We start from the raw sequence: 21,744 nt of genomic DNA, 5'->3' as shown, positions 1-21,744 counted from the left end.
GATGAGAAATGAAAGTGAGGCAAGAAAACATGAAAAATGAGTCAACAGCTTGGTAAAGGAGACACAAAAAATATAATAACACCACAGTCAGGATAACACAAGATTACACAGCTTCTACATTAAAGTACCAGAGGGCTTGGAATATGAGAGAAAAGTCGGGGGAGGTAAAAAAAGGGAGGGCAACTGGGGGAAGGGCTAGTCAGAAGCAAAACACTTTTAAGGAGGGACAGAGTGAAAGGAGAGAATAGAATAAATGGGGGTAGGTGATAGGAGGGAAATACAGTTAGCAACAGTAAATGTGAAAAGAATTTTGAAGCAAGTTTCTTTGATAAAGGCCTCATTCCTCAAATATATAGAAAACTGAGTCAAATTTGTGAAAATATGAGCCATTCCCCAATTGATAAATGATCAAAAGATATGATCAGTTTTCAAATGAAGTAATCAAAGCATTATCTATAGCCACATGAAAAAATATTCTCACTCATTATTGACTGGAGAAATGCAAACTAAAACAATTCTGAGATGCTATCTCATGCCTATTAGATTGGCTAATGGGACAGAAAAGGTAAATGACAAATGTTGGAGGGGATGTGGAAAAATGAGACATTAATGCACTATTGCTAAAGTTGTGAACTGTTTCACACATTTTGTAGAGCAATTTGGAACTATGCCCAAAAGGATTTAACACCATGCATACCCTTTGACCTAGCAATACCACTACTAGGACTGCACCCCAAGAGATGGAAAACAAAGGGTAAAAGAACCTATATGTACAAAAATATTTATAGCAGCAATTTTCTGGGCAGGGAACTGGAAATTGAGGGGATGCCATCAGTTCAGCAATGGCTGAACAAGTTGTGGTATGTGATTAGGATGGAATAATATTGTACTATAAGAAGTAATGAGTGAGGATGCCCTCAGAGAAATCTAGAGGGACTTGCAAGGGCTGATGCAAAGTGAAATGTACTGTGTAAAAAGGAACAGCAATATTACAAGATAATCAGCTGTGAATGACTTAGCTATTCTTGGCAGTGCAACTATCTGGGACAACTCTCAAGGACTTATGATGAAAGATGCTATCCATCCCCAGGGAAAGAACTGATGCTGTTTGAATACAGATTGGAGCACACTTTTTTTTAAACTTCATTTTTCTTGAGGTTTTCTTTTTTTTGGGGGGGGGGTCTATGGTTTCTTTTACAATAAGACTATTAGGGATATGTTTTGCCCGACTACATAGGAATAACAACCTATATCAAATTGCTTGCCTTCTCAATGAGGGGGAGGATGAGGTGGGCAGGGAGGAAGGGAGAAAATTTGGAACTCAGAGTTTTAAAAATCAATGTTAAAAATTGCTTTTGCATGTAACTGGGGGAAAATAAAATACTAAATAAAAAAAGAACATCAAAAAAGTTATATGCTGACTTTTTTTCCCCCAGACCTGAAATTGGTATTAGGACTCTCTCTACCAATGCAGATTTTCAGCTACTCTGGAACTTAGAAATAAAGTGATTTGTACAGTCACACAGTCACAGTTAGGATGGGCCAGACATGGAGCTTGCCAGGTTTTGCTGATTCCAACCTCTATCCAGGATACTGTAGTGCCCCATACTAAAAAATACCTTACATTTATATATGGTTTTAAGATTTACAGAGTACTTATGTACATTTACCCATTTCAATCTTGCAACAGTCCCGTGTCTAGATAAAGCAAGAATTAACCCCATTTTACAAATAAAGAAACAGGATCAGAGATGAAACTACAGCTAATAAGTGTCAGAACTAGGATTTGAATCCAGCTAATATCCACTAACTCTTTCATATATTTCTCTCTTTATGCAAAAACAAACAAAAAACCCTTGGGCCTTAACAACAACAAAAAAATTCCTAATTCCTTGCTTTTAATATCAAGTTCTCCACGTGTATTTTTTTTCCATGCTAAAGAGATAATTATACTGATATATCCCCAAAATATTTTTAGCAAAAGGTGAATTAAACAGGCATTATTATATTGGGACTACTATATGTCATAGAGAACTTAAAGATTTCACTTTAAAATCACTGGGAAATTTTAACTTAGGGAGTGTTTTTTCCCAAACTGCTGTCCTTCCTTGTAAATCACAAGTGATGCTAATGATATACTCCTTAAGATTTTTAACGTTTATCAGAATTACTTTGATTATAAGACGACAAAAGTCACAGCTATTTTCTGAAGATGATACAGAATAAGTCCATTTGTCCATTTTACCACACTATACTATAGGACAAAAAAGACAAACCTTTCTTATCAACAGGAAAGGAGAAAATATGAAAAGAAAATCTGCAAAGTATGCCCATTTCCTATATCAATTTCTCTATTCTCTAAAGTAAAAGCAGGGAAAACTATTAGAGTATATATAAATAAAATAGATCAGAGGTACTCAGTAATTCTGGAGCCACATGTACAATTACTACTACACTATAAATGACTAGTGACTATATCCTTTAGATTAACACAATCTAATAAAGAAATTAAGAGTTCTTGAAGAACTTCATATTAAAAGTGAAAGAGACAAGTCTATCAGTAGAGAAGATGGAATTATTACACATTAGAATGAAGATTCATTTTCAGTGGTAATTGGCCCTGTAGTAACTGGCCACCCCTTCAGTCTCCAGGAACCCACATTGTGGATAAGAACTGGCCTCAGCATCAAGAAAACCTGACTTGAAGTCCTGTCTCTGACACACAATGATTGTGTGAATCTAGATAAGTCATTTAACTTATCACTACTCTAGGCAACTCTAAGGCAGGAAGTTGCAGAGAGGGTACCAACTTCCATTAGTAAAGAGATTTTCTTTATCTTGATATTTCCTATGCCAATGAAAACACAGGTTCAAGCCTATAAATTTATTAACCCTATTAACTTTTTAAGACCTAAGACAATGTCTGAATCCCTGTCATCAGGCTGAGTAGGTCAAACCTATTTAAATATGAGGGTAATACAGTCTTATTTCAGTTGTAATTCACTACCAAATGAAGCCAGAGTGAGCAACAATGGTGCAGAGGTGGTTTAAACCATCACCTGAGACAGGACAAAGCTCTCAAATGTGTGAAGCCTGAGATTGATTTCTTTAAAAAACAAACAAACAAAAAGAGCCCATAGTTAATAGGGGATCAGAAAAAGAATATCTGTTCATTTCAGGATGCAAAATTAGCTCTTAATGACAACGGCCCTCAAACTATTTATATACTATGTTGATTCAAGACTTAGCAGGCCAACCAACAGAAATTTTAAGGTTTAAAGTATTTAATTTCTAACCAGTTTGCATGAAACAACAATTACTGATTTAAAAAAAATTTCTAATTTTTAAATAATCAACAAATCAAGACAATTATTATCACTTTATATGTTTTGAGGGGAATTTTTTTCTGGGTGAGAAGATTCCTGTATCTAAGTTTAAATTGACAGAAAAGTTAATAATTGCTGCCCTTGTCAAAGGATAATCATTTATAAGTAGGTTGTTTGTTTAGACTTATAAACAATATGGCTAGTCAAGTATTTTTACAAGCCTGGTAGGTCAATTTTGGTCTCTGAAAAAGTTGTAGTTAATTATGTGTTGTGCTCCAATCTTATACTTCCAAGTCTGCTCAGCCTGTAGTACTTAAATTGGGCTACCAACATGAAGCTATTTTTTTTAAGATGGTTAAGATGGCCAGGTTTCAATCTTTTTCATTCTGAAGACAATAAAACTATTTAAATATAAATAAAGTTTATTCTCATCCCAGAATAATTTTGGCTTGGCTTCTTCTTGCAGTTTTTCAAAAATAATGGACTTCAAAATACCTCAGGGAATGCTTCATTTATCCTGAATTTTCATGCAATGAGAAGCTACAAACAAAAGGCTTTTGTGTTTTTTAAGTCTGTGGTAGAGAAATGTTATTAAATTTAGAATTCCTTACTAAAACAAGAAATGCATTTTCCTATCTTAATCAGAGTATGTAGAACATGACTCAGCCATCATGATTAACATATTTGGAACTTTACATTTCTGTGCTATTTTCCTCATGCCCTGCTATGGCTTTCTAAGTTGTGCTCATTTTTTGCCCATCTCTCTCTCCACAGGTTGTTGGGATGTCAACTCTACCTTCTTGCTAAAATGCCACTGCCTCTTTTCACCTGCAGTTTCTAAACCAGTTGGGAAGCAAGGTACCTAAGTTTAGCAGAGTAAACAGCTGGACAGTTGGCTTAGGGGAAGAGGAACTGAGGAAGGTATGCTTACTTCTGTGCTCTGCTTTTTAAATAAAGTGAGGACTACAGAACTTTGTGATGGCCCCAGGGAGACCGGTTTTGCTTGCTTCTGAGTACTTGACTGTTGACCTCAGTAGTTGCATGGTGAGGTGTTTCTGTAATTTTTTAAAAATATAAACCTTATAAAAGGCTAAATTATGAAATTTTATTTTTGTTCAGTTTTAGAATGGTAACCACATACTGTTTTACTTCCTTTTGACAATTTTGTCTTTCCTCTCTGCCATTAGATTATGAGTTCTCAAACAATTCACTTAACCTCTGGATATCAGTTTTCTCATCTGTAAAATGAAGGGGTTGTATTAGACGATCTCTAAGATCCCTTCAAAATTTTAAATTATGTTTACATGAATTTGGAACTTTGGAACTCTTTGGTGTATTTTTAACATATATACAACATTTAAAAGAGTAAAACAATCTAAATATAATTCTTAATATTGAGAATATAATTTAGTAAAAGACAATTCTACCTTGGGCCCTTTCCAAAATAATTATGTTAGTGACAACATTTCTAGAGGATGGTGAAATGGCATCTTTAAAAAAAAGTCCTTCCTTTCCTCAGCAGCCTGAATTAGTCATTTAGAATGATCTTATTGACATAAAGATCCTTCAATTAGAAAATTAGTGAAAAACCTGGCACAAATTAATGATGGGCTAGTTCACTTGGTTAAGGTAGAAAGCTGAGGTCAAAGGTTGATCTCTGCAGGGCAGTTACCTTTGTTGTTTTTGAGGCCACAGACTCCACTCCTTCCAACTACATGGTAACTCCTCAAATTATTTAGACATAGTCTATGAATTACATTGTAAACTGGTTGTTTAGAACTTAGAACAAATACTTCTGGAAGAAGCAAAATCACAAAAAGACGCTTCAGTTCCCAGCCAGCACGGCCCACAAGCATGGTGCATGTACAGAAAGTACTGAAGGAACCAATCACTATATCTAACAGTGTTTCCAAGGGAAAATACATTCAGAGTTCCATATTAGGATGACAAAAATATAGCTCCATTAGGGAGCAGTAATCTCCTCTTATTTATCTCCAATTGCCAGGAAGAAAAAGTGCTAAATATTTCCCTAACTCTAGTAGTCACATAGGCAGGTCCCTCAGCCTGGGGTAGAGGCTAGAATAGAGTTGGAACAGATTACAGTGGGAAACTGTAGAGGCTTTTTTTTCTTTGCCTCTTTATTCCTCATGTCTAGTAAATAGTAATAATAGCATCTGTTTTTCTATAGTGCTTTAAGGTTTGCTAAATGTTTTCCTTGAAACAGTCCTGTGACATAGTAACCTTTAGAAGAGTTAAAACGATCTGCTCAAGGTCAACAAGTGAATCTGAGGACCAGATTCAAACCTAAGTTTCTCTTGATTCCAAATCCAACATTGCCTCCACTTCAACGTAGGCACTTAGTATTTGTTGAACCTGTTAGAGCAGAGAGGATACAGGGATTTGGGTTGGGTAGTAAAAGACTGTAAGGTCAAAGGTTTCCTGACAAGAGTGTTATTTTTCAGTTGGAGCTAGTTATCTTGTTACCCTCTTTTTTCTTTTGAGTCCCCAGGTATCAGATTTCTCACTACTATTCCTACTTCATTATGACCAGTGTTCATGTGTTTCCCTGACACACTGAAGAGAAATCTGGAAAAAGTGGAAACTCCCCAGCTCTCTCTAGGGTACAGGAACCTTTAAGTTTTTTTGTCCCTTCTCATTTCAGAGGGTCTTTTCCATAAACCACAATTTTCCTTCTTTCATTAGTTTTCTCAAGGGGAAAGATATACACACCTAAGTGATAATAACTATGCAAAAGACTGAAAAGAATCACATTTAGTATCTATGGAATTTCACCACAGGACTTCCAGAGGGAGCATTATGGTAAGACAGGGGAGGGTTTAGTGCAAGTAACTTCACCATGATGGAAATTATGGCTACCTGGGACTGGGGCGAGAATGTATCCTCCCTCCCACAAAAGTTCTGTGACAGAGGGAGAGAGGCAAAAAGGGAAAGGAAGTTCCAAACTGCTGCAGGTGAGAGGGAAGGAAAGTTCCTGTAGCCATCCAGTGGAGCTGGTCATTCAGGTAAGGCATTCAAATTAGGTCAAGAACTATTTGAAAAAGACTAATTTCACAGTGAATTTTTCCTGCCACCTACTTTCTGAACCAAACTGGTATAAAGGAAAGAATGCTGCATATGGAAATTAGAAGACCAAGGTTGAAATCCTGGTTTTCCTACCTCTATTGCTTAGAGCAAGCCACCTTACCTTTTTGGGTCTGTCTTCTAAACTTTAAGAGGGTAGGACTTGACAACCTCTAAGGTCCTTAATAACTCTCAATCTTAAAATACTACTGAGCTTCCTTTCCTTCTCTACAGTCTAAAAGCTGGCTTTTGTTCAGGCAATGAAAAGTAACTTATCAATGGAAAGGGAAATCTGATAAAAGAAGTCACAATGTATTTCAAAAACAAATATATGACTTTAGGATTAACTAGGAATTAGGATTATTTTGTATTACTGTTTCCCCTCACTAATGTGATAAGGAGGACTGCTGTGAGGATCAAATGAAATAGTATAAAGAGCTGTGTAAATCATCAAGCTCTGAGTCAATTATTAGTGGACATACTTGTAAAATAGACACTAAGGACTAACACAACAGATACCTGCTTTTTTTTTTTTTTTCTGGCTCCCTTTGCTCAAGTAACACTTTTCTTGAAATTTCAAACACTATAACCTCTCAGGACAGAATGTTATTTTTCACAAATCCCTAGCCACTTCTTTAAATAAATTATATAAGCTTTTTTTTCTTATAAAGCAAAGATATATGATATAAAAGTCCTCCTAGAAAACTAGGAACCACAAATTTGGAGGAGTATTTAATTACACCCCTTTGGAAAATATAAAGGCTCTAAATATTTCCAGAAGAAGTGTGAGTACTCTAAGTTATAAAAAATTGTTCTTTTATATAAACATTCCTAATCTGTGTCTCAAGTGTGACACATAACAGGCTATATAACCATGGGCAAATCACTTAATCTCTTAATGCCCAAAGCAACTCTCAAAGAGTAGGTTGAGGAACGACTGGCCACCTGAATACAGTATAGGAATTTTCTCAAAGAGAGGTACTTTCAACAAAGAAATCATAGGTCTAGAAATGTGTGTGTGTGTGTGGGTGTGGGTGTGTATATACACACCCACACCCACTCACACCCACAACAAGCATGCCTCACCTAATATTAATTGGCTCCAAGAAAAGTTTAAATGAAACAATGTTACTGGATACTATTACTGTCACAGGAACAATTTAAAAGTGGAAGATACTTTTTTTGTATATGAGGGAGGGGGGCTGTGAGTAGCTGTGGTTATTTTTGAAAAGAATTGCTGGATTTGGGAGACACTATGCAGGGGAAAAGGAAGGCTGGGTACAGTAAACAGTGAAGAGTGCTAGGTGCCACAGTAAAGCTGCATATTAGCTGTGTATTCCTGATGCTCCTTCATTTTACAACACACCTGTAAATCTGCAAAGGCATTTTTATTCCCTAGCTATGAAGAGAAAAATAATAGTGGGATACAGATACTATTCCAGAGTTATCAATAAGCTAAACCCCATTAAACCAATTCTATGGAAAACTTAAAGTATTTTAAGAATTCCATCATTTTTTCTTCTCCTCAAATACAACTGCACTTTAGATATGTAATCTGCTCACTCCTCTAAATTCTTAGGTATTTCTCATTTGACAGCTCTGGAGTTGTATTGTTCAGGAGGCCAAGGCTCATGTTACACAATTTATAGTTTTTCTTATGTTGTCTTCTCCCTCTGTTCACATGTTCTACTTTTATTCTCTTCAAAAAAATGCAGTGTTGTACAGCAGAATGAGGACAGGATATAGGGTTAGAAAACCTAGGTTTGACTTCTAGCTCTGTTGCTTACTAGCCTTGTGATCTTGGGCAAGGTAAAGGGATTGAACTAGATGATTTCAAAAACCCTTCCCCAAATCTGCTATTCTATAATTTTCCTTAGTTCCTGAATTTTTCATTACCTGTCTTTGGATTCTCCTCACACACTGTAAGACAGGTTAACAGGCTCTGAAACTCCTGTCACTTTTCATTAATGGCCCTTGCTAAGTCCTTTCTTTATATTCAAACACATGTAAATTCCTGGATTTTGGATAATCTTCAGGCCTACTTTCCAGAAGGCAGAATTATCCTGTGAAGGCACTACACTGGTTCAAACGTATTGATCAAGAAATCAGTGGAAACAATTAGCACATTAACAACAAAGCTCCAAGATCAAAATGAAACTGCTCACATTGTTGAAATGCAAGCCAAATTTAAATCCTAGCTACTAATTGATGTTCAGTCATTTTTCAGTTGTTCTAACTCTTGGTGACTCCATTTGGAGGTTTCTTGGCAAAGATACCAGAGTGGTTTGCCAGTTCCTTCTTCAGCTCATTTTACAGATGAGGAAGCTGAAGCAAACACGGTAAGGCAAAACACACTTGACCAGGGTCATACAGCTATTAAATGTCAGAGACCAGATTTGAACGTAGGAAGATTTATCTCCCTAACTCCAGGCCTGACACACTCTATCCACTGTGACACCTAGCTGCCCAACTACTAATGGTATCCAGTCTTAATTACCAGCCCCTGGAGAATTTAAATTGTTCTTTCGTTCCCCCTACCAAACCAGGATCTGTCTATAATTATTCCAATTGGCTTAATGATCCCAAAGAACTTGCCTGACTTTTGTAAGCTTCAGAAAAAGTCTGATCCCTGTTGGTGATACAATCACCAGTGCAAACAATAGGCTTGGCACAGAAGAATGCTATAATAGTTACAGGAGACTTCAAATACCTCTTTAACTTGCCTTAATGATAATTTGATCCTTCAAAAGGTGAAGGAATTAACAAGGGGAAAATCCATTCTGGATCAGATTCTTCCTAAAAGAGAACTGGCTGCTCAGGTGGAAATGAGGGTAACTTTGGGGGAAAGTAACTACTCCTTCATAAAATTTGTAATGAAGAAAGAAAATCTGGGGATAATTTCAAAGGCACGTTAGATTGTGGAAAGCATATTTTTAAGCTATTAAAGCTTTAAACTGCACTAAGATTTTTGAGACAGCCTATATTTGAAAGGATTCAGAGGAAAGCCAGGTAGGTTTCCTAAAATGCTTCAGGGGAGATCAATTCAGGAGAGATTAGAAATAATCAACAATGAAATTTTGAAGACACAAAGGGAGATGATTTCAATGAGAAAGAAAAACGGGATTTATCTGAAGGAACTGATGTAGATGCAGTCTGATGTAACTCCAATCCACATATTTTTAAAAGATGGAAGGCCCTATAAAAAAGCATCAGGAATGCTAAACCTAAGAAGGAAGTATTTGTTAAGCACTATCTATATGAACAGAAGGAGCTGAGGGTGGTTTAGGAAACTAAAGACCACAAAAAGGTTTGTGAGCCAAGGGAGAATCAAAGAAGCAATAAGACCCTTACTTGGAGCAGATGGGATGATAAATGGGAAAAAAAAAAAAGGTGTAGGTGACTTAATTCTTAGTTTTCTTGTCAAAGATTGATTTTTCTAATGGAAATGACAAAAAACATCTAACAGGGAATTGATTCCTGAGATAAGTAAGGAAACAACACTTAAAGGCCCCAATGAATTCCAATCACTTGGCCCAGAAACTACATTTTCAGGTGCTGAAAAAAAAAAAATAGCAGATATAAATGCTGAGCTACTATCTGTTATCTGAAAAATTGTGAACATTTTTGGCAAAAACAAAACCAATGCTGCTAAATTTAGAAGAGAAGCTGGGATATGTGGTAACTCTTTTCACCATTTCTTGATAAAGGCCTCATTTTTAAAATACATAAGAAATGGATTCAAATTTATAAGAACAAGAGCTATTTCCCAACTGATAAATTCTCAAAAGATGGACAACTTTCAGAGAAAGAAATCCATGCTATCAATAACTATATGAAAAAATGCTCTCACCAACAATTAAGAGAAATACAAAGTAAAATAATTTTGGGCTCTACTCATACCCATCAGATTGGCAAAGCTGACAAAAAAGGAAAACAAATGCTGGAAGAGCTAGGGGAAAACAGGGACAATAATGTATTGTGGGTAGAGTTGTGAACTGGTCTAGAAAGCAATTTTTTTTAAAGGCAATTGGGGTTAAATAACTTGCCCAGGGTCACACAGTTAGTAAGTGTCAAGTGTTTGGTCTGAGGGCAGATTTGAACTCAGGTCCTCTTGACTTCAGGGTTGGTGCTCTTTCCACTGCGCCACCTAGCTGCCCCTAAAAAGCAATTTGGAACTATGTACAAAAAGTTATTACACTGTGTATTCCCTCTGATACAACAATACTAAGTCTATACCCCAAAACGATCAAAGAAAGAGGAAAAGAACCCACATGTACAAAAAAATTTATACCAGTTTTTTTTGTTTTTTTGTTTTTTTTTTTTTTTGCAATAACAAAAAGCTGGAAACTGAGGGGGTAACTGCTGAATAAGTTATGCCATGTGAACGTGAAAGGAATATTATTGTGCTATAAGAAATGACAAAAGGGATGGTTTCAGAGAAACCTGGGAAGACCTGTACAAAGTGGTGCAATGTGAAATGAGCAGAACAAGAACAATTTATATAACAACATCAATATTGTAAAGACAAAAACTTTAAAAGACTTATAACTCTGACCAATTCAATGAGAAACCATGACTTTGGAGGATGTATGATGAAACAGTACCCATTTCTTAGGGTGGGTGATAGACTCGAAGTCAAATTGTGACATGTATTTTTTGGATATGGCCAATGCAGGATTTTATTTTTCCTGGCTATAGATGTTTTTAAAAGGAGATTTATTATTTTTTTCTTTCTCAATGGCAATTGAGAAAGGCAAGGAAATTGTGGGGTGGAGAAGGATAGATAGAAGGCAGATTTCTGTTTAAAATTTGTAATTAAGGAAAAAAATATGGAAAATTAGGCAGGTCCTCCAAGACTGGACATGGGGAAATGTCTTAATTTTCAAGTACAGGAAAGAGAACAGTCTGTAAACTACAGGCCAGTGAGCTTCACTTTAATTCCAGGAAAAATTCTAAAATGAATCATAAAAGAGATGGTTGAGGAACATTTAGAAAAGGAAGCAGTGATTAAAAAGAGCTAATCTGGGTTCATTAAAGAAAAAATCATGTCCCACTAATCTCATTTTCTTTTTTAACAGGATTGCTCAACTAGTAGAATGCTGTGGGAAGTTTACTTAAATTTTGGCAAAGCTTTTGATAAAGTCTCTTGTGTTATTTTTGTGGAGAATATGGAGAGATATGGCTTAGAAGGATGGATTAAGATCTGGTTAGTTGGCCAATCTAAAAGAGTCACTGTTAGTGGCTCAATGTTAACTGTTAAGGGGACTGCAGAGGAATAATTCCCTCAGATGTATGCTATGACTAATCAATGACACAAAGCTGGGGGAAGGAATCTCTCCCATACAGTGGATAAAAGAATCTAGATCCAAAATTATCTAGGCAGGCTCAGAGCAGTGAACTGAATCTAGTAAGATGAAATTCAATAGGGATAACAAAAATTTACACCTGGTGCAAAAATCAACTTCACAAGTATAAAATGAGAGAGGCATGAATTGATAGCAGTTGTTCCTGAAAGGATCTAAGAATTTTAGTGTTCTGCAAAATCAGTGAGAAAATAGTGTAATGTGGCAGTCAAAAAAGCTAATACTCTCTTGAGGTGCATTAAGAGAAGCATACTTTCTAGGAATGGAGAGGGAGATAATAATCAATGCAATATTCCCTCATCAGATATCTGGAATGTGATCAGTTCTGGGCAAAGTGGTCGAACAAGGGCATAGATATAAACTAGAGAAATGTTCAAAAGGCGGCAAGCAGGATGATAAGGGGACCTGAGTCCATGACATATCAAGATCAACTGAAGGAAATAGGCATGTTTATCCTAGGAAAAAGAAACTCAGGGGGTATAGGATAGCTGTCTTCATGTATCTGAAGGGTTGTCACATGTAACAGGGATTAGACTCATTCTGTTTGACTTTAGAGGGAAGAATCAGGAACAAATCTTGTTACTGATGTTATAGTGCAAATTTGTTTAGTATACGGATTAACTAGACAACCACTGAGATCCCTCCAAATTTTCACATTTAGTATTTGCCTACCTTCTTTCTTATATCCATTTTTTACTAGTCATTTTTCAAAATCAGTTCCATGAATTAAGTTATCTCTGCATGGATGGATTCCAACCATTCTCTAAAGCCCAGCAGCTGAAACTCTGAGGATCCTATTTGATAGACTACTTACTACTATACCCTTTGATGGAACTTTATATTCTCAAGTATTTAGAGAATCAAACCTTTGACACATAGGTATTTTTGTTGGGTCAGAGGATTATAAAAATATGGATTTATATAGCAGGTCATTCTTTACTATTGTTGGCAAAATCTAGTTTCAAGAAGCTTGCTGAATTAAAATATTTTGTTCTCCTAATTTTTCCTTCTCAAAAATTACAGCAAGCCAGACCGATTAAGGGAAAAATTTGTATAAGACTATGACATGATCAATTCTATAAACACTACCAAGCCTTTAAACATTTATCAATTGAGATTACTGCAGAAGATACTTATATCTATATTTTTAAATGGCTGAGCTCTCTGTAAAAGGTACTATGCTATCACCTATTACTGATGGCACCTATGTATCAAGATACTAATACTTAATAGATGCTCAATAAATTCTTGTAGAAATGACCATCTGGAATTTGATCATGAAAACTCAAAGTTTTGGCAATGAACCTCAAATACTTTATTAGAAAAACAATTTCAAAATAATTTGTAAACTTTTAATTATATTCAAAATATAACTAAATATTTCAGGTGTATTGGCAGCTTTTTTCAGAACAGAAAATCAATGTCTGATAGTAAAATTCAAAATGACATTTTCACAATGAACTGAATGTAGATTTTTAAAATTACACATGAAGAGAAAATGAGAGGTAGCATGATTTAATAGACAGAAGGCCAGTCTTGGAGTTAAGGAGACCTGGGTTCAAGCTCTGCTTCAAATACACATAGAGCAGCTGGATAGCCATGGACAAGTTATTTAACCTTTCAAAGCCTCATGCTACTCTTTTAAACCATCAGCTACAGATAAGCTGCCTGATCTATACTGGAAAGGGTTAACAATGAAATCACACATCTTGACACATAAATTCGTACAAAAAATAGTTGTGTTTTTAAAAGGTTAACTTTTCCTTAAGTGAAATGCAGCCTCTCAAAACAAAACCAAAAAATTTCTTCCATCAGCCTTTTTATACAAACAAATGAAATATAGTAAAGTGACAATAAAATAGCCTAACCCTCAGAAAATAAAATATTCTACTCTTGTAAAAAAGTAACAACTAAATATTAAAATAAAAAAATTTTCAAGAGAATTTTATGTAAAACCAATTCCATGGTTTTAAATAAATAATTTCAAATTCTTTTGCTCTTTTACTACACATCTCTTTCAGTTATATTTGTCTACCCTACACATAATAAAACAAAATTAGTATGTAGATATAAGTATTCTATCTATAACATGATGCAGCTAAAGACTGCTTTGCTGTACAGTAAGCTTTTATTCTACAATAATAATTGTAACAACTGTTGGCAACTGTAAAAATACAATATACATCTATGCTAGGAACAGAAGCTAATGTTTAATGAAATGTTAAGACATTTACAAAATGCTTTTTTTTAAAAAAATCAACAGTTAATTCCTTCACTAATGTACATTGCAGAAAACCAAATAAGCCTGCCTTTCCAGCAAGTTACAAATGAAAATGATATTCTGATTTGGAATAGAACATAATTTTCATCTGCTGCATTTAAAAACCCTTTTATCAGAATGATGACACTTCCCTGCATGTTTCCAACTACCAGCATTACAGCAACAAAAATGTGATCAGAAGCGTGGTTGGAGTACGTATACCAAAGTCAAACTTATGAAAACAAAATCAACTTGTTTTTCCCCTTTTATACATATACACAATGGTGAATACAAAGCTACTAGATGTTCTAAATATTTGTTACGAATAATATTTTCTTTCCTATATAAGAGCAAAATGAAAAAAGTGTATTTGAGAAAATATTATTCAGCTTCTTTGAAAAACAATGCATCACAAATTCAAACTTTGCGTGCTTACTGTGTTTCCACAAAATACTGCTGTCTGATTAAGTATCTTCCACTTCCAACCAGTGGAAAAAAACATTTTGCCTTCAGCTTTACAGATTAAATAAAGCTCAAAGGAGAAACAAGGCCTGGGATCAAAAATGGTAGAAAAGTACTGTGACATTTTATTACTACTTAGTGCAGGTGAATTTCACTATCCACACTTTAAAATGCTAAGTAAACCTTAAGTACTTATGCATAAGAGAAATTCCAGTTACTAAAAACTGAACTATAACGCCATTAAAAAAAGTTATGCTTTCTTAAGGACAAGTCTAATAGCTTTCATGGGTGCTAAGACCCTGAACCTCATGCAAACATATCACAGATGTCCTTTCCCTAAGAAAAGGACTGAAAACAATACACATTATTAATGGGATTTAATTCTCTTAAAGGTAAAGGACAAAATTCTATTCTCACCTCTACTCCAGATAAAGAAAAAAATAAATACAATGGCATATGAGTGTGTGTGTGTAACATATACACACACACACACATATACATATATATGGGGGGGGGAGAGAGAGAGAGAGAAAGAGAAAGAGAGAGAGAGAGATTGAGAGACTCAATGAAAAAAATTCTTCATTTTTGGCCAGGAACCTCTGTCTACACTCCAGATCCTTCCACGTGAGCAAAATCTATACTAACTTTAATGAATGCATCTTACACCCCACCTGTCTTTGAGAAAACGACAACTTCATTTGCAAAGGAATTTTACAAAATAGCAAATGATAATTTGTTGGAGATGGAATAGGGAGCATAATTACATAAGGAAATGGTTGAAAGTCTTACTAAATGCCTAATTGCCACCAATGGTTATTTCAAAACAAAACAAAATAAAAACAAACAACAAATAAAGGAAAATAGAAAAAAATACTATTGATACTTGATTTTTCTCAAAGGCTAATCTGAACAATGGTACCCAGAAGTTCTACTTTATCCGTAAGCCTTCAAAACACACAGCTCACTTTGTCTCTGGTATACAATTTTGTTTTTTAATCCAACAATACCATAATAGTTTGTGTGCAATAATTCTGGACTTTGGAAATTCACTTTAGGCAAATAACCAGTAAACAATTTAATGCTACTGCTATCTATCCAAAAGACCAAACATATTATTGGGAAAAAAAAAAGATAATGCAAACATTTGCTTAAAATTTGGCTACATGCAAAGCTATGGTTTTGTGTTTGGATTTTTTCCTAAAAGTTAAGCCAAACCTCTAGTGTATCTCTTTAGTGTTTCTTTTTTCACTTTCCCAAAACAGTAGGAACTGCAACTATGAGCACGAATAATTTTAAGCAATTAGCCAATCTTCTGTAATTTTCTTTCTACCAAGTCTTAGACAGTATTTATTTTATAATCTAATTTTATTCAATTGTGTTTCTCTGTGGGTATGCATATAAGTGCATGCCCAAAGAGAAATAGAAAATGTCTACATACAATTTACACAATAGATATATACATACATACATTATATATACATACTAATGAGACCGCATGATTTTTGGTAAAAAAGTACATGCTTTTTCTACCACAATGTTCTTGCATTGGTCTTACAAAAGTAATAGAAACCTTTTGCAACAACTGAAGCATGTACTACTGCTGATTCAAGATTTTAATAACTTGTAGGTTAAAAAAAAAATACAATGCCTAGAACACTGTTATCAAACAAATATGTTTTATTGGCAGCTAAAAACAGAATTCACCCAACAATGAAACTTTTTTTATATTTTTTTTCTTTCTTTCTTTTTACTCACTGCAGTACGAGGAACAAATCACAGACACTTACTTTGGAGATAACAGAGACCATGGTGTAGATTTTACAAAATCATTTTTAAAATCTCTGTATTGTGCTCCTCAAATGACTATGAGTCAGTCTTTGTTTTGTTTTTTGTTTTTGCCAAATAGCAGAACATAAAATATCACAGCTTTGTCTATACTTTAAAATTCTGCAGCAACCTAAAGACATGGACAGATACACCACCAACTGTTGTTTTCAAGTATATCAATTTCCATATCAACCTAATAGTAGTATCTAAAAAATTCACTTTCTTCCATAGGAAGTCTTTGTTTGACAAGCTGTTATTCATCTCTTTGACGTTTTAAAAGTATCTGGGGCAACATTTGAAATTTATCAGAAAATAAAAAATGTTTACCTACCATGTTCAAATTAAGAACAGTGTCTATACAAGTCAGTTGTACAATTATTTAAGTGAAAGATGAACATGAACATCAGATTAACTTAATTCTGGCAGACAAAAGTGAACTACTAAGGTCCAGTCAGCCATTTATCTATTACAGAGAGATGACAACTTTACAAAAGGTATCTTTTACCTACTGAGTGATGATTATGTCCCCTCAGTTTCTGTGCTTTCTACCACTGGTTCACTTTCTATATCAGCTTCTGTGTCACTCTTCTCTTTGTTTATTTCACTTGAAGATGTCAGTTTTTCATAAAGTTCAGGATCATTCTGTACTTGTAAAGGTGGTGGTTGATTATCTGTCTCTGTATTTTCACCATTTACCTGGGGTACATTATCTGCTTTTCGTTGAGAAGTGGCCCCTTCAAAATAATCAAAAACTCGTGGATGTGGATGTGGGACCCAGGTGTTCTGAATTCTGTCTCTTCCAAAACGATTCCCATTAATTTCTCGGCAGAAATCAAAATCTCTGTCATCTCTATCCCTTTGTCTTTCCCAGGGTCTTCTGCGGTCATCAAAATCTCTGTGAGCATCCTGTCCAAATCCTCTGTTCCAAATGGGACCACTTCTAGGATCAAACCTATAATTCCCATGTCTAAATCTACCTCTGTCTTCATGGAAGCCTTTGGGACCACCATAGAGAGGTAAAACACGATGCTCTCTTTCATCAAAATCTCTATGGCCCCAAGGCTTATCTGAATTAAAACCAAAGTGGTCTCTTCGACCAAGGTTCTCTATACCTGGTCTTACAAGATTTTCTCTTATATCTATATGTGGTCTTCCAAAGTGTTCCCTTCCATCTATTGGAGGTCTTCCTGGACCTTCTCTTGGATCTACAGGTCGCCCCACTACGTCCCTAACATCCACTGGTGAAGGTCTACTAATGGTTTCCCTGTTTTCTATAGGAGGAAAACGATAATCTCTATCTCCTTCCTGTTGAATACTATCATTCCCAAGTGGTAGCCTTTTTTCTGGATTAGGAATATGATCTATATTTTGTCTTAAAGGAGCTGGAAAAGGTCTCTCTGCCTGACTGAAAATATCTCCCGGAGCAAAAGGACCACGAGGTGGAGGATGAAGAGATGCATCAAGGATTGCTGGAGGAGGGATTCCTCTTTGCGGTGGAAGTCCAGGTTGCATCAAAGGGAATCTTGGCCCAGGAGATTGTGGTATAAGTCCTGGACGAATATCTAACATTGGTATTCCAGGCATCCGCTGACCAGGAATATTTAATGGGGGTAAGTTTTGAGGCCCAGTTGGTGGCTGTGGTCCCAGAATTCCAGAATTAGTTGGAACATTTGGTGGCTGAACTCCCAGGAGTCCAGAATTGCTAGGAATATTTGGAGGTGGTACCCCCAAGAGTCCAGAACTACCTGACACATTGGGTAGTTGTGGTCCCAGAATTCCAGAACTACTTGGAATATTTGGTGGCTGTGCTCCAATAATTCCAGAACTACTGGAAACATTAGATGGCTGTACTCCCAGAATTCCAGAATTGCTTGATACATTTGGTGGCTGTCCACCCAGAATTCCAGAACTGCTTGACAAATTAGGTGGCTGCCCACCTAGAATTCCAGAGCTACTTGAGACACCATTGTGGATCACTAAAATGGAAAGACAGAAAGCAAAATTATAAATATTCATTAAAATGAAAGGTACCCAATATAAAATGCATTCACAATAGGAAACTTAAGTTCCTGACAATGAAATGGAGCACTATGAAAATAGTAATGCAGAAGGATCAAAACACCTATTAATTTTAATAGATGGTAGTCAGTCAAGAAAAGTACTAGATTACTCAAAAAAATTTTAATTTTTTAAAAAATCCAAACCTATCTATAACATCTTGCCCTCATTTTTAATCTTGTAGAACTTTCTTACAAATGTATGTGAGCTGGGTGATAATGCACATGAATCTTAGTACTTTAAACCACTCATATCTCCATCCCTAGGTTCTACTGAAAAGCTACAAAGATGAGGTGATGGATGACTTTTAAATACATTTTTGGTGGTGGGGTATATGCTGGTTTTATTATATTGAGGGAAGGGATAGGAATAGCTTTTATTTGGGGATTGGAGATTATTCTTAAAGCAATTATTTTTCCATTTTTAAAATAAATTTAAAGTCTACAACCTCTGGTAAGATTGCACGCTAAATTAAATATGCTTTCTGTAAATCTAAATCAATGCCCGGTTGCCTTTTAATACATGCTTTTTAATAAAGTACAGTTCCCAGATTTAGCATTGTGTTATTGTCTTGTTATTGTTTTAAGCCTCTGAGCGATTAAGAACAATTAGCTTTGCTAATATGGGAGAAATGTTGTCAAATTTTGGACATGAAGTACGAAATAAAAACCATAGGCTTCTTTTCCACTAGTATGTTGACTCATTATAGTAAAGGCAGAAGTAGGTCACTTGGGCCCACTATAATTTAAGGAAAATGAGCTTCTTTTTTTTTTAATGTCAATAAGACAGATTTTTTTTATTTCCAGGAGACAGTAGTAACTATTTTTTGATATCAAACTCAGTTGATAGAAAAATATAAAACTTTATACGTCAAACTCATTCAGTTAAAATAAACTTTTGCGGGCCACTTGCTAGAATTCAAAGCAACTATTTTTTTCCTTTATGTTTAGGCCTCAGTCATTTGTAAAATGTATAAATATGTAAAGACTAAAACATCTAGTGTTCCTTCTAACTTTTAATTTTATGATTTTTAGCTGCAAGGTAATGATAAAATGTACTGCTTTAAAAAGAAATTTTGGTCTCTCAAGAAGAGGTCTCTCAAGAAGTTAGTGTATATACATTTATTTCTTGCTGCATTGCTTTGTAGTCCAAAAAGTGCTAAATGACAATAGATACCAAGTATCTACACTTATTGAAACTGAAAATTATCTAGATATCTTTTTTTACACATTTTATGTATATATGGAATCTAGCACAGATATTTTTCAATTAGTATACCAATCAAGTTAGAAAATTTTCTAGCTGACGGAGAAATCAAAACATAAATCCATTTGATTGAAAAATACTAAGTACTAAAAATTTAGACCAGATTTAACAATCTCATCAACTAAAACAGAACTACGGCAGATAGGTACATGAATATCACTCTCTATAGTCCCAATACCAATGTATTACTGTGGCTCTCTGCTACTTTCAGGGCAGGGCTACATCAATGAGACAAATTATAATACATTAGCTCATTATATTCCTTAACTTTTACTTTCCTTTCCCTTTCTGTATGTGTGTGATGTGTGAGAAAGGGAGAGAGGCATGTAGTTAAGTTAGGGCTTTTGAATCATGCTTCTGACATTTATTACCTGGTCTGGTACTTTCACTAGAAGAAAGCTGGTGGTCTGTGAGGTGTGACAATTTGTCTTCTGACTCTGGCTGGTTACTTGGTGGATTAAAAACATTTCCAACTGACATGGTTGAAGTAGCAAGACTGCTAGACACAGAGCCAACTGGCAAAACAAGGTTACTAAAAGCAACATCTTTCATTGTCTCTGGAGTCATGGATATTGGAGGCTGTACCAGAGCTGTTTAAGAAAAAGAAGTGTCTTGTTAAAGGAATCTGTAATTCATCCAATTCAACAAACATTTTGAAAAAGAACCTGAAAGGTAAAAAAAAATATTACTAGTTGTGAAGGATGAAAAGCTGAAAAAAGACAGTCCCTGTCTCATTTATTAAATTTCAATTAAAATATTTACATTTACCACTAAGTGACTTGGTCAATATTTTAGATGGCTCTCACTGTACTGTTTTTCTATTCCTAGACTTCCTATATTTTCTCCTCACAAATATACTATAGGGAATATAGATCAACAACAGCAGATAGATTACTTTGTGCAGCCATTAGCCAAATTGATAAAATGAGCATGATAATAAATATTTATAGTACCTAATTCACTGGGCTGTTGAAATTCAAATGAGGTAATATATGTAAAGTGCTTTGGAAGTCTGGTATTATAAAAGAAAAATGATATAAATAACAAAATATAAACCAAAAACTGGTTAATGATAAGACTGTACAGCTAATGTATAAATATGTAAAATCTTTTGTCTTCTTAATGATTCCAAATACATTAATGCCCCACTTTTTCAAGTCAGACTTTTACTAGCCTCAGTCTCAATAATCTTAATATAGCTATGAAACCAAAATGGATGCAAAAGGTGTAACAAGGCACACACAATTTTTTCACAAAGACACATATCTATGAAAACAATGGTGTGTAAAATAAGGTAGATTAGACGCGACTTGCTGTCAGGGCTAAGTGACAGCTAACAGAAAAGGGTAGAAAAAGAATAATTACCAGCATAACTTCAATTGAACTGGAATATAATAGTATTTAGAATAGGGATAAATAGGCTTACACAACTGTAGTTCTTCAGGCATTCATGGTATAGTATCAAAAATAATTCTAAGTCATTTATAAAATGATAATGCAGTATATGCTGAGATTAAGAAAGCAAAAATTAAAAATTAAATAACAAAACAAAAAGAAAGCAGAAGTAAAATAAATAATTTTTAATAGCTTTTAAGGGGTAATATGTTAATTATCAGCAAAATTCATTTATATGGCATACCACATTCCCTGGTAAGATATGAATAAATAGATGTATAAGAATTTTAGTAGAGACTAAGATGAATCATAAATTAGAATTAATATTAACTAAATATTTGCCTAAACCATTTATAATTAGGGACTCTTTTCTGACTAGACATTTGTGAAACTAGATTAGAAAGTACAAGTAACATTCCTAGGCCTCGGTTTCTTTGCTTATAAAATGAAAAGGTTAAGAATTATTGGTTCCAGCTCTAGATATACTATCCAAAATAAATATGGTGCAAACCTAGTATTCTTTCTAATGTACTACACTGCCTCTCCAGTTCTCATGTGAAATAAAGATAAGGCTTAGTTTTACAAGTAAGCGGAAATTTCAAATATCACTTTTTAGCATAAAATAAAGCATATAAAAATAGTTGTTACTATTGGTTCAGTTGTATCCAACTCTTCACGACCCTGTGGACCATATCACTTCAGTACT

General features: G+C 34.8%; 1 protein-coding gene across 3 annotated transcripts in view; it reads right to left on the bottom strand.

Moving 5' to 3' along the window:
- The window catches only part of LOC114031509 (protein SCAF8), a 209,883-nt gene that overhangs the window by 88,740 nt on the left and 99,399 nt on the right, over positions 1–21,744 (bottom strand). For 2 of the 3 annotated variants that reach the window (XM_027846629.1, XM_027846630.1), the window contains exons 19-20: positions 20,015–20,233; positions 15,623–18,295 (exon numbers count right to left, since the gene is read on the bottom strand). In XM_027846629.1, the coding sequence (XP_027702430.1) occupies positions 16,839–18,295; positions 20,015–20,233 (1,676 nt within the window). In that variant the 3' untranslated portion in view covers positions 15,623–16,838. Of the gene's footprint in view, positions 1–15,622; positions 18,296–20,014; positions 20,234–21,744 lie in introns of those variants that run through there. The other variant, XM_027846628.1, reaches the window with a different exon arrangement.

This window comes from Vombatus ursinus, unplaced genomic scaffold (genome assembly GCF_900497805.2).
Source record: "Vombatus ursinus unplaced genomic scaffold, bare-nosed wombat genome assembly UNPS02015175.1, whole genome shotgun sequence".
In the NCBI taxonomy this organism is placed as follows: domain Eukaryota; kingdom Metazoa; phylum Chordata; class Mammalia; order Diprotodontia; family Vombatidae; genus Vombatus; species Vombatus ursinus.
Note: the sequence above shows the minus strand (reverse complement) of the source record. Positions and strands in the feature narration are given on the sequence as shown.